The sequence below is a fragment of the Mus caroli genome, unplaced genomic scaffold, assembly GCF_978045245.1.
Source record: "Mus caroli unplaced genomic scaffold, Mus_caroli_1 scaffold_15, whole genome shotgun sequence".
Classification (NCBI taxonomy): Eukaryota; Metazoa; Chordata; class Mammalia; order Rodentia; family Muridae; genus Mus; species Mus caroli.
In genome coordinates, this window is record NW_028227270.1 from 82,514,453 (window position 1) to 82,527,275 (window position 12,823).

The window sequence follows — 12,823 nt, forward strand, 5'->3', positions numbered from 1 at the left end:
AAGGTCCATTAAGTTTCACTTATAGCATCCAAAGACTTTTCTAGTCCAAGTCCCAAAGTCTTCCATATTCCCCCAACAAACAGAATAATCAAGCAAGCCTGTCACAGCAATATCTTGGTTCCTGGTACCAGCTTCTGTCTTGGTCACTGTTCTATTTGCCTACGGCCACCATTTTTATTCAAACCACCACATAAGGATTCAACTTGTCTTAGTTAGGGTTTCTATTGTTGTAAAGAGACACCATGAGTTACTATTAACTCTTATAAAGAAAAACATTTAGTTAGGGCTGCCTTACAGGTTCAGAAATTTCGTCCATTATCATTATAGTGAGACTCATGGCCCCAGGCAGGCAGACATGATGCTGAAGGAGCCAAGAGTTTTATATCTGGATCAGCAGGCAGCAAGAAAAAAAAAAAAAAAGAATGCCACTAGGATCTGAAACCTCAAAGCCCACCCCCATTGCCACATTTTCTCTAACAAGGCCACACCTACTCCAACGAGGTCACACCAATAGTGACACTCCCTGTGAGCATATGGAGGCTCATTTTCTTTCTTTTTTTTTGGGGGGGGGGGCAGGTTCGAGACAGGGATTCTCTGTGTATCCCTGGCTGTCCTGGAACTCACTTTGTAGACCAGGCTGGCCTCAAACTCAGAAATCCTCCTGCCTCTGCCTCTACCTCTGGAGTGCTGGGATTAAAGGCATGCACCACCACGCCTGGCTGGGGGCTCATTTTCGTTCAAACAACCACAGATCTCAAGTTCCCTTGCTAGGTCACTGGTCCTTATCCTTATTTTAATTTAAGATTCTTTTATAATTTTCTTATTTGGAGAACTATTTGATGAGTTTGGGAATCAATGCTTTATATTTACAAAACAAATAATCTAAATTTTTCTTCTGTTCTACAATAGTTTTATAAGCATTGCAATGATTCAATCTTTAAGATTCGGATACATTCAGCCAGGCAATGGTGGTGCACGCCTTTAATCCCAGCACTTGGGAAGCAGAGGCAGGCGAATTTCTTCTGAGTTCGAGGCCAGCCTGGTCTACAGAGTGAGTTCTAGGACAGTCAGGGCTACACAGAGAAACCCTGTCTCAGAAAACAAAACAAAAAAACAAACATTCGGATACATTCTTCTGTGAAACTGTCTACACTCAGTGCTCTACAGTGTGCAATCCAAGGGACTACGAATGTGGTTGGCTCCGCCCTTTATTACGAACCGCCCCCTGCCCTGATCTGACTCCGCCCCTTTCGCGCAGGCGCGCTTGCCGTCCTCCCAGCCAATCCTGGGAGACATCTGTGGGGGCCGGACTTCCTGCTCAATCAATGTCCTAGCCGTGCAGGCCCCGCCCCCCTAGGAGCTGGGCCAGAAGATGGCGGCGGCCGCGGAGCTGAGGCTGCTGGAGAAGAGTCTGGGACTGAAGCCGGGGAATAAGTACAGTGCTCAGGGCGACCGGCAGGTGAGGCGCAGCGGTAGGAAAGCGGCAGGGCGGCGGGGTGACCCAGAGCCTACGCGACCCGGCCGGAGCATCGGAATGGACTCTACTCCCCACGTGCGTGCGGGGCGGGCCGCGTGGCTCGGTCTGAACCTCCAGGCAAATGTCACCATCCTCCCCTCCGGGAGCAGAAAGCCAGTTCGCGGAGGCGTGGGCAGAGCCGGGGGTTCAGATCCCTGTAGGCGGCCTTTAGCCGTGCCTGGCCCTTTCATTCAGCGACCGCCTTGCGAGCGGTGGGGGGGGAAGTGGGGCGGGTATGCGGCCGGGGATTCACTTTCCGGCGGCTGGCCGGGCGAGCGGTACGGATTCCTGGAAGCCGCCTGGCGGAGGGAACACGGAATAGGACCCGGCTCATTCTGGAGACACACCGGCTTGGATGTGCATTGTGTAGAGAATTGAGGAAGTTTCCGAGTGTGGGGCTGTGGAATACTTGGTGAAACAGAAGGATCCTGATTTCTTAGGGTGTAGAAAATGAGTCCTTTGTAACTCATCATTTGCCGTGGAAAGATGGTACTAGAGGAAGAATGGTAGTGGGAAACCCACTTAGAGTGTGCCTTGGACGGGATTCCAGATCTAGATGGCTTGTTCCTGTTTGGGCCCAAAGGTTTTGCTTTGTTTTGTTTTGTTTTTTTCCTTTGATACAGGTTAAATGCCTAAATCGTAGCAGTATTGTGGGGTTCACACTAACTTAATGTGGCACCTGGAAAGGTTAAATGACTTGCCTGCCGTAGGCTGCGAAGGCCAGCCTCCCCAGAGGTGATGTGCTCTGTCCTCAGCCCAATTTCCTTTGCACACCCTCTTTTTGGCTTAGGAAAACATTGCCGAGACATGAGAGACAGTCTTGCTTTCAAGGCACGAGGGACAGTCACTAGCAATTAAGGGCCCAATAGGACAAGTGACAGGGGAGGAATACATTGAGGAGTGGCACAGAGGAGGTGGGATTTAAGCTTCAGTGAGAAGCTGGTGTTCAAGAGATTAGACTTGGAAGGATGAAGAAAACCAGTGAATTACAATGTAAGTTTAGGTCCAGTAAGCCACCCAAAACAGAGTAGTGCAATACAGAGTAAACCAAGTTCAGTCTTAGACCAAGTTCAGTTTGAAGTTCAGAGTTGGCTTTTAGTGCCTTGTGTAATTGAAACGTTTCACAGTGAGTCCCAGTTGAAAGTTTCTGGTTTTCTGTGAGTACAGACAAAGACTAGAGATGAAATCACCGTGTTTCCTTAGTTCAAAACTAACCACAGTACACCAGCAGTTAAGATGTGCTCAGCGAGATTCCCAGTAATAATGACAAGGAACAGTCTAAGGATCCAACTGTAGGAGGAAGGTCCATTAAATTACGGTACACCAGTAAATGCGTAAGTTACTTATCCACCCGTTAGTAGCTCACACCTGGACTTGGGGAGCTGAGGAAGGTGGATCACCAAGAGTTCTAGGCCAGCCTGGGCTAGGGACTTAGAACCTGCCCCCTCACCACCACCACCACCAACAACAACCACCCACCCCCACCCCTGCCAAAAGTGATTGCTTTGAAGGCTACGGAATCCCAAAATTGTTATGAAAATAATGTTTCTGATAATTAAACATGCATTAAGAATTGTGCATGTTAGATTATATACACCTATATATAACGTTTCAGTGTTATATAAATCGTTAAGAACTGCCATGTGGGTGCTGAGACTTGAACCCAGGTCCTCTGGAAGAGCAGCTAGTGCTCCTAACCTCCCAGCCATCTCTGTTCTCCCCAGGTTTGGTTGGGTGGTTTGGGTTTGGTTTGGAGGTGCTAGCTTTGGTTTGGTTTTGGAGACAGGGTCTCACTAAGTAGCTCTGGCTGTCCTGGAACTCACTGTGTACATCAGTCCTTGTCATTTTGAGAGACCTGAGTAAGTCTGACCTCATGAAGAGGTGATAAACATTGCTTACAGCTGGAAATACCTGGTTGCTGGTACAAGTGTCTCAGCCTGGCCACTCCCCTGTTGTGGTAGAGATGAATAAAGAGTATTGGTATAAGAGACAAGCCAGGTGCTGAGCCACTGCTACAAATAGTCTCCTCAGACCTCTGGAGACTTTGCTTAAGTAAGAAGTAAACTGTTCTAGGGCAAGGGATGTAGCACAGTGCAAGGCTTGGGTTTTATCCCCCAAATAAAGTATTGTGGTTTCTGATTTTCCTCATTGAGTACTCAGCAGTCGTGAATTACTGTGTAATGTTTGGTCAGTTTTTGTAGGTGTTACTGCAAGCTACGTCACCCAGCAAGCTGTTAAGTTACAGACCCTATGACTACTGCTGTCCTAGTTTTCATTATATATAATTTAGTATCATGAGAGGATTTTAGTGCTTACTTCCAGTTGACAATCATGGTGGTCTCTGTTTTTGTTTTTTAAGATTCCAGTTCTACAGACAAACAATGGCCCGAGTCTAATGGGATTGAGTACCATCGCGACCCATCTAGTCAAGCAAGCCAGTAAGGAGCACTTGCTGGGGAGCACTGCAGAAGAAAAGGCAATGGTTCAGCAGTGGTTAGAGTTCAGGGTCACTCGAGTAGATGGACACTCCAGTAAAGAAGACACCCAGACTCTGCTAAAGGTATCTTGACTGTCTCTTTAGGCTGTGCTGCAGGACACAGGAAGCAGAAGGCCTTCCCTCAGGGTCTTCATATGGTGGCCTTCTTCCCCATTCCCCAAAGTGTTTAAAATATATACATACTTGTACATATACGCATTATGTGTGTATATATTTATATACAGATAGTGTATATGTATGTATCAAAACCCAATAAATCGAAATCTTTTATGTTGTAAAAAAATTAACATGAGCATGGTGTGTGTGTGTGCCAACCTCAGGGGTCTCTACTTTCTCCACCTTGTTTGGTTGAGACTAGTTCTTTACTAAACCCAGAGCTCACTGATAGCCAGAGAGGTTGACCAGTGAGGTCTGGGGTGCACCTGTCTCAGCACTAGGGTTACAAGCATGCACCACTGGGCCCGGCTTTTATGTGGATGCTGGGGTCTCACCTCAGGTCCTCATGCCTTTGTGCAGGCACTCACCCTACTGAGCCATCCCCAGCCAGAGTGAGCATGGTTTATACAGTGCAGGAACAAAAACATTGCACTCTGACATGGCCAAAGATGGCACTTGGAATGTTGTTTCTCTTGGAGACATCTCATTTGTGATTTTTGAATGAATCTTTGTTATTAGCAATCTTTTGTTTCCAAAAGGTCTCCTCACAATTTCTCCCCGCCAACCCTCCTGCCTCATCCTCCTCCCAAGTTCTGGGATTACTTATGTGAGTCACCACATCCAACTTGAAGATTAGGTTTATGAAATTAAGTCTCAGTATGTTTCTTTTGGGTGGCTTCTGGGTGTTTTAAGTCATAGGCCACAACAGCTTCATTGTCATTGTTTCTAAATCAAAGCACTTTTCTTCTCTAGGATCTTAATTCCTATCTGGAAGATAAAGTCTACCTTGCAGGACATAACATCACCCTGGCGGACATCCTGCTGTACTACGGCCTCCACCGCTTTATAGTGAGTATTTAGGCGCTAGTAGGGTTGTTCTCTGTAGTAGTCAGGATCACTTTTTTTAATGTTGTGAATTTTAATCATCCATATCAAAAGTTGAAAGTTATTTTAAAACAAGGCCCTGTAGGCAGCACTTGCCACAGTCTGCTCTTGGCTGCTGCATTTTCCCTTTTGCTTCTGTTCTTCCTCCACAGCTACTGCCTCTGGTTCTGTCGTCATCCCCTCCACCCCAGAACCCCATCTTCTGTGCACCTTCCTGCCCGTGCTCTCGAGTCAAGCGTCTTGATTGCTAATCGTAACCTAATTTGATGACTCTGGTTTACTTACATCTTCCGCCGCCTCCCTTCAGCTTCTTGCTGTGCTGGAGAGTCACCGCCATGTTAAATGTCTTCATTTTTGTGTGCAAAGAGCTCTGGTTTAGAAATTGTATGAGTGTAGGTTGCTAGCCTTAGGAAGTTTTCCCTCCGATTGCAGCTAGGCTTACTTAGTCGACTCTCCTTCCTCTCTAGATCCTTATCTGTCTGACTTGGTTAGAGCCTTTCTCCTTCACAGTCTTCCTCTTCATTAACTGAATTCTTTCCTCTTCAGCCCACCTGTTTATAAATCCTTACCCACCTCCTCTCCCATTTCAGGTCTTAGGTGGTGTAATGTAAGAAATGTAAATGCTGCTTTCATTTCCTCAGATGAAGTGATGAGGTGAGAGCCATTCCCAAGATTTACAAAGACATGGCTTGGGCTGAGCCCAGAGCATTGTTATTCTCTCTATGCCTAGACCTGGAAGCGTCTAGGCTCCATCCAGTCTAATATTCTGCATGCGTGGACCTTGAAGGCTTCAGCTCCCAGCCTCTGTCTACTAACCTAGACCTAGAATGTGCCAGCCTCAGAGACTTAACTGCTAATAAACTCATCCTTTCTAGCTCTTTCTGAACTCTGGCTGGCTGGTCCACTTAGCTGTTCTGGCACAGACTCCTCTCCAAGCTGACTGATTCAAATTAGATTCTTTCTGCTTCTGACTAAGTTGCTCAGCTTGACCTTAGATTAAGTATAACTATATGTTTAATCTTCTGGTACCTTCTCATTCTCTGGCTCATTCTGGCTTCACCTGCTGCCTGTCTATAAAACTGTACTGGTAAATTCTCTCTCTCTCTCTCTCTCTCTCTCTCTCTCTCTCTCTCTCTCTCTCTGTGTGTGTGTGTGTGTGTGTGTTTCTGTACTGCCTCTTAAGTCACCTCTCTTCCACTGCTGTTCTCTTAAGTAGTTTCTCTTTCCTCTGCTGTTCTGTGGAGAGCTGGCATATCCTATAGACCCAGAAGGTCTTTGGATGTGATCTCTTGCCAGAGCAGCCATGTTGCTGGATTAGAATTCCTCTACAAGAAGGGAATGATCCAGAGCCTCCTGCTCATGCCCACTAGTCTGTATTTGAGAGGGACATAAAAGGAGTATTAACCTTTATTTTCAAGGAACTACAAATCTCATTGGATAGGCTGCTCTACATAAAAATATCAAATTAGAGAAAACAACCAAGTACTGATTTGTGATCAGAATATAATTTGATCACTTAAAGGGTCAGGTGATGCCAGATAAAGACTCATGACAATTATGTACAGAATACGATTGCCCTTGATTAGCCAAAGAATCTGTCATTGTTATATAAAGTTTTTCTATCAGCTGCCAATATTTCTAACATGTAGATTGGCCATATCTATCGTTCCTCATCAAAAAGCAGCATGTCTGCTGTAAAAGAAAGCTGTGCATCGCCCTGCAGTACAGTGGAATGGAGGAAGGAGGTGGATGGTCCTGAGTTGGAAGACTCAGGACTCATTGCACAAAGCCAAGGAATGTGGAAGTGGGTGTCTTATTCCTTAGCCCCTCCTGGCTTATCCAAGCACAAGCTTGTGGGATTAGCAGTATTCAGTATCCTGTGCTGCGTCTGTTCCTGTTTGCACCTACAGTGGTGTAGTCGTTAGTTCTGTTCTTCAGTGTATTTACGTATGGAGAAAACTTCATCGGAGCTGAAACACGAATCACAGCAGCCTCTTTTCATTCCGTCCTAGGTCACTCTGTCTTAGTAGCTTTGTGAACTTAGAATGATGACGTGGCACGGCTTACCTCATTTCAAAACCAAAAAAGCCTCCAAGGTCAAGAGGATTTGCTGCTAAGGTATCTGAGCTTCTCTCCTGGTGGCAAATGTACTATCTGTGAGCTTGGGGAGCCTGACTTGACCTGGATGAGGCTGCGGCAGACATATTTGGTGTTACTACTGAAAGCTTAGTGCTGGCAGAAGTGTGAGGCGACTGAGCTGGTGATGGTCTGCAGGGCACTAGGCTTCCTGTCGTTAAGAAGGAAAAATTCTTCTAATTCAAACCAAGGTGTTAGAAAGTGAATGGAACTCTTATGTGTTTGTATTTTCCTCTGCTGGCTCAATGCAGATCATGGGAGAACTTATGCAACATTTCTCTTCCATAGTAGTGAATACAGTCATAATTCTATAGTGCAAAATACTCCTAGCTCTAGCTGCATTTATTCAACTATGAGTCACAAAACTTGGAAGGCCTTGGCTTTCAGGAAACTTAAAACTGTTTTTCTCATTTCTGAATATTAAGATCGGGGCTTTCTTAGTACCCATTTATATCTACTTATATTGTCGATTCTGGAATATGTGCCTTCTATACCTGTAGTGACTGTTATGATTAAAATTATTATATATATTTTTTGGAGATGATTTCTCTGTGTAGTCCTGGATGTCCTAGAACTTGCTCTGTGGACAGGCTGGCCTTGAGCCCAGAGACCTGCCTGCTTCCCAAGTGCTGAAATTAAAGACATGTACACCATCACCTGGCTTATGGTGATCATTTTTAAAGCAACATTGACTAGAATAATTCCTAAATTTCTTTGACTGTTGCTTTGGATTATTTAAGTCAAAGTGTTTGTCTTCTCCCAATCAAAGAACAGGCAAGGTATCCACAGGTAGAAAAACCTTCTTGCGGAGTAGGCCCCATTAATTAAAACTTTCCAGGTGACAAGGTTACAGCATGGCCTTAAGAGATATCTTTGTTGATTGGATCTGGGTAAACTGAGAAAGGTGTTTGTTCGATAGTAGGCTTGTGCACAGATGTGAGGTCTGGCTTGGCCACCTGCTTGTGTGTTTTTCAGCTTTTCCAGCCTTGATCGATTCAGCAGTGTATTGATGTTCCCCAATCCTGCATCTCTTCACTCACCTTCTGATGTTGTTAAATCCTTACTCTGATCAGCACAGGAACCTTTGGGTTCCTATTGGAAGCCCAGTGTTACAGCAGTGGCTAGGAGGTTCTGAGATCAGGTCTACAGTGCTCATTATTGTTTGTATTGATCCCAGCACTAGTGGCCAATGATAGCTTTCCCGGTGAGTCCATGAGAGACTGCCTTGAGAGTGTTGGAATCCTTTTTAATGCTGTGGCTGGCCCATAAGATCGTTGTGAGCTGAAATACATTTGTTGCGCCTGGAGCACCAGTGGAACATGGAGTCTTTGAGAAGGAAAGGAGAGGGAAAGAGACAGCTATGCAACAGCCCCAGGAACACTGACAGTCCTGGTTGTCCTGAGACCGCCTAGAAGGCAGCACTAGTGCCAGGCTGCAGAGTAGACTGAGTGTGGCCTACACGTCTTACTGGAAAATAAGCAAGTCAGAATGTTACCTGTTTGCCTTTAAGGTTCCTACTGAATTCCAACATAAACACAAGTGAGTTAAGTAGGAGAATGGGCCGGCCCCACCAGACAGACACTGTTGTCTAGACCTGAGAAGCAGGAAGCAGCGTTTGTGATATCTTCCTCCTGGGAAAAAAAGGAAAGTGACTAGGAGGGGATGTTGGAAAGGCAGCCTTATAAATGTCATCACGTCAGAACTATTTCTCAGAAGAGTTTGGTACAGAGAAGTAGCTTTTGCTTCGTTTATGGACAGTAACTTTATGTGCAAAATGCTTACCAAAAGAATAAACAACCTAAGTCATGTGCCAAGCTCAGTCACCATTTTCTTAGACAGAGGCCTAACTTGTCAGAGGACATTAGCTTGAGTCAACTGAGAATATTACGCAATAGACCACGATCCAAACATTGTTGGATTAATTTGAAAACTATTAGGAGATTAGAAGCTATGAGAATAAAAATTATTTTATCCTTAGGTTGGACTGTAGTCCTTAGAGAATACAAGTGTGAAGTGTGTAGATTGGAGAATATTTATTTCGGTTTATATCTTCAGTTCTTATTCTTTTAAATAACAGGCCAGGTAGCAACAAATGCTAATTCTGTATGTTAGCAAATGTTTCACAATATAGATATTTTATACATACATACATACATACATACATATATATATATGCACACACACACTCACACCTCCTTTTCACCTGTTTCAGTGCGCAGGCTGAAGACAAATAATTAATTCCTACCTAGTTCCTCCTGAAAAATAACTCCAGGGAAATTGTTAAGTTGTCAAGTATTGTTGTAATGAAATAGTTCTAAATTCTAAGAGAGTCATTGTTAATTCTTTCATTTTAGAGTTGGTTCTGGGAAGGGAACCTGGGCTAGCTATAGGAGTGCATTCTGCTACTAAGGAGCTACACCCCATCCCTAAACTTTTTGTTTGTTTGTTTTTTACGAGACAGGGTTTCTCTGTGTAGCCCTGGCTGTCCTGGAACTCACTCTGTAGACCAGGCTGGCCTCTAACTCAGAAATCCACCTGCCTCTGCCTTCCAAGTGCTGGGATTAAAGGCAAAAGTTTGCATTTAGGGGGCTTAGAGGCAACTCATTGGACAACACTGGCCCGCCATGTCAAGACCCATGTTCAGCCCTTACACCAACCAAACAACAGCAAAAAGAGCAAACAAGAACTCAAGCTTCTCTTGAAGTCTTTGGTTATATTTATAATATATTGGTAGATTAAAAAAATAAAATTATTTCATTTACAAAGTGTTTTCTGAGTGCAGACTAAGTCCCACAAGTGACTACTTTATCTTTTCTAGGTATTAGATGCTATTATTTCAAACCTAAAAATCAGGAATGTATGGGCTGGAGAGATGGCTCAGTGGTTAAGAGCATTGACTGTTCTTCCAGAGGTCCTGAGTTCAATTCCCAGCAACCACTTGGTGGCTCGCAACCATCTGTAATGGGATCTGGTGCCATCTTCTGGTGTGTCTGAAGACAGCTACAGTGTACTCATGTACATAAAACAAATACTTCTTTTTTTAAAAATTGTCTTTACACTAAAAAAGACTTTCTTGCTCCATCTTCTTGAGTAATACTTGGGGATTATAATCTCCATGTGTTGAATTTGTTCCATTAATGTAGACAAGTGATAGGTCTTTCTGACAACTAGTCACAGACCTACTCCTCTTGAAACAAGGTCAGTTCGGTTTTATTGTTTGCTGTATCGGCCTGGGTGCTGGACTCTGGTGTGTGAAGCTCACATGCATATGTAGCACAGCAATGAGACTTTGCTCAACTTAAGTCAAATAAGTTCACAAATACAATGTTTGCGCATTTGTTATTTGTGTTCTGTGTTCTGGAAGTTACTGCACACTAATTTGCCCTTCACTTGCTAGGTCCTGTGACTTGGCAGGTCTCCTGCCTATAGGCACACTTACACGGCCTTGGGATATCACCTTGCTAAAGCCTGCAGGCATGCAGACCTCCTTGCCCTGTGGGACTTGTAGGGCCCAAGCTGGTTTTGTTTTTATTTTCTTTGTGTTATAGAGACTTGAATGTCCTTTCAGTAAATGTTGAATTAAGCACAGGTGAAGGGTCTAAACCATAATTCTTTGCATGGCTTCCTCTTTACTGAACTACTTAATCCTAAAGTTTGCCTTAGGGAAAGTCTTGAGTCACCACCTACTTTGGAATCTGATCCCAAGGGCATAAGTGCCTCTCCCTTTGAGTGGAGATACTGAGTGTTGGGAGTCACTGCTGTGATTTTTACTGCTCACAGAGTGAGGTGTGCTGTGCATTTAATCAGCCGTTCTTCCAACCATGTGACACTAGACAGAGCCTTTCTCTTAAACTGTAAGCTCTAAGCAGAGCACTGCTTGAGGGTGGTGGCTCCCTTTGAGTTTAAGGAGAGCAGCAGTTGTCTGCTTCTTTCTCTCGTTGTCTGTGTCTCCCTCTCTATATATATACATAACTTTTCTATTATTAACATACTGTTCCCTTGTTAAGTATGTTAGATGTCAAAAATACTTCATTTTGGAGGTTTACTAAAGAGGAAGAATCAATCATATCTTAGTCTTTTGAAAACTCTTATCTCTCCTTTTCTTTTTTCAGTAAAGTGAAAACCTCTTTGGGCCTTTAAGTTTTGTATTAATGTCAGTTTTCATATTTATGGAAAGTTTGGTATTTTCTTAGAAAGCGCATCTGGTTCTGAACTGCACATTAAAATATTAAGCAAATATATTGCTATCACAACCGTCTGCAGCTTTCACTTCAGTACAAATATGTTGGCTTTGAAGACTCGGGAATTGGGTGTTTTTCAGTTTCTGTCAGTCACCTCCTAGTGCTGACGGCTCTGCTCATGTACAGTGAATATTATATGTTGTGTTTTTAATCTCTGCTTAGGTTGACCTGACAGTTCAAGAAAAGGAGAAATATCTTAATGTGTCTCGCTGGTTTTGTCACATTCAACATTACCCAGACATCAGGCAACATCTGTCCAGTGTTGTCTTCATCAAGAACAGACTCTATGCTAACTCCCACTAGAAGCCCCCGCTGTGCAGCAGCCAGAAGTGTAATGGAAAATGGATCTTGGACCATGGTACTAATGTAAATTAATATGGCGTCATTGTTTTTGTTAATGTTGGTAGAATTTTTAAAGTGTAAGCTCAAGTCTAAATGTTTTATTTGTCCTGTAGTTGATTGAGGCTTCGTAATATTTTAATGTAAAAATCAGCTGTTATCCAAACAAATCAGGATCAAATTATAAATCTTGTTTTTATGAACAAAGTTGATTTTGGTAACAGTTGCAAATCAGTGGCTCAACTTTAAAAAAAAAAAAGCCCCTGTTGATGTCACATCTGGCTGTTTACTTTTTTCGTGTTTTTAAAATTTATTTTTCTCTTAGATATTTATTGTAGTTTATTTACTAAAACCTATGACAAATTATGTTGAGGAATCAGAAAGGGAAGTTAGATATATTTGTTCTCAAAATATTTATGTGAGCTAGTAAATGTGGTTTTAAAAATCAACTTTTGTTTGTTATCTTTCCTGTAGTCAGTATCTACTGAGGTGAACCAAATCACTGAGCGCCCCACCCCCACCACCAGGGAGTTAAATGCATTCCTCTTAAGCTAATGCTGCCTTTTTCTTGTTGGCCAGATTGAAAAATGTAGTGACACTAGAAACTGGGCTTTATTCACCATTTCATCTCAACCAAAAGCCAGCGCGCACTAAAAGAGTCTGCCGATGCAGTGCCAAGAAGAACAGGGACGCTGTTAACCATGGCTCTGTTCTTGCTGTGACTCGCTCTCATTGGTTTAATACTGACAGGTGATTGAGAGGTAGACAGCTCATCTTCCCAAATAAGAGAGGAGGACTCAGGTCTATTATGGCCTTATGTGTTTGTAACCCAGCCATAGTATGGCTGAGTGAGAACAGACCACTCCAAGGCCAGCCTAGCCTACACAGGGAAACTTGAATTTAAGAAAACAGTGTAGGGCCAGGGTGTAACTCAATGAGAGAGTGCTTGCCTAGCACGCACTAGGTCCTGTGTTCAGTCCCCGGCACTGGGAGAGGCAGAGAAGGGAGAGTGTCCTAGGTGGTATGATTCAGAGTTCCAGGGAGAGAGAAGAT

General features: G+C 43.7%; 1 protein-coding gene across 1 annotated transcript; it reads left to right on the forward strand.

Moving 5' to 3' along the window:
- Window positions 1-1,335: 1,335 nt before the first annotated feature.
- Window positions 1,336-12,219, forward strand: Eef1e1 (eukaryotic translation elongation factor 1 epsilon 1). Its single transcript, XM_021180683.3, has 4 exons — window positions 1,336-1,459; window positions 3,876-4,076; window positions 4,923-5,018; window positions 11,594-12,219. The coding sequence occupies exons 1-4, from the start codon at window positions 1,373-1,375 to the stop codon at window positions 11,732-11,734; spliced, it is 525 nt and encodes a 174-aa protein (XP_021036342.1). The 5' UTR covers window positions 1,336-1,372; the 3' UTR covers window positions 11,735-12,219.
- Window positions 12,220-12,823: the final 604 nt, after the last annotated feature.

What these genes read in the sequence shown, in the direction of transcription:
- Eef1e1 (XM_021180683.3), top strand. Translation starts at nt 1,373, where the DNA reads ATGGCGGCGGCCGCGGAGCTGAGGCTGCTGGAGAAGAGTCTGGGACTG. An exon ending in ACACCCAGACTCTGCTAAAG is followed by an intron (nt 4,077 to 4,922) that starts GTATCTTGACTG and finishes TTTCTTCTCTAG; the next exon opens with GATCTTAATTCCTATCTGGA. An exon ending in ACGGCCTCCACCGCTTTATA is followed by an intron (nt 5,019 to 11,593) that starts GTGAGTATTTAG and finishes ATCTCTGCTTAG; the next exon opens with GTTGACCTGACAGTTCAAGA.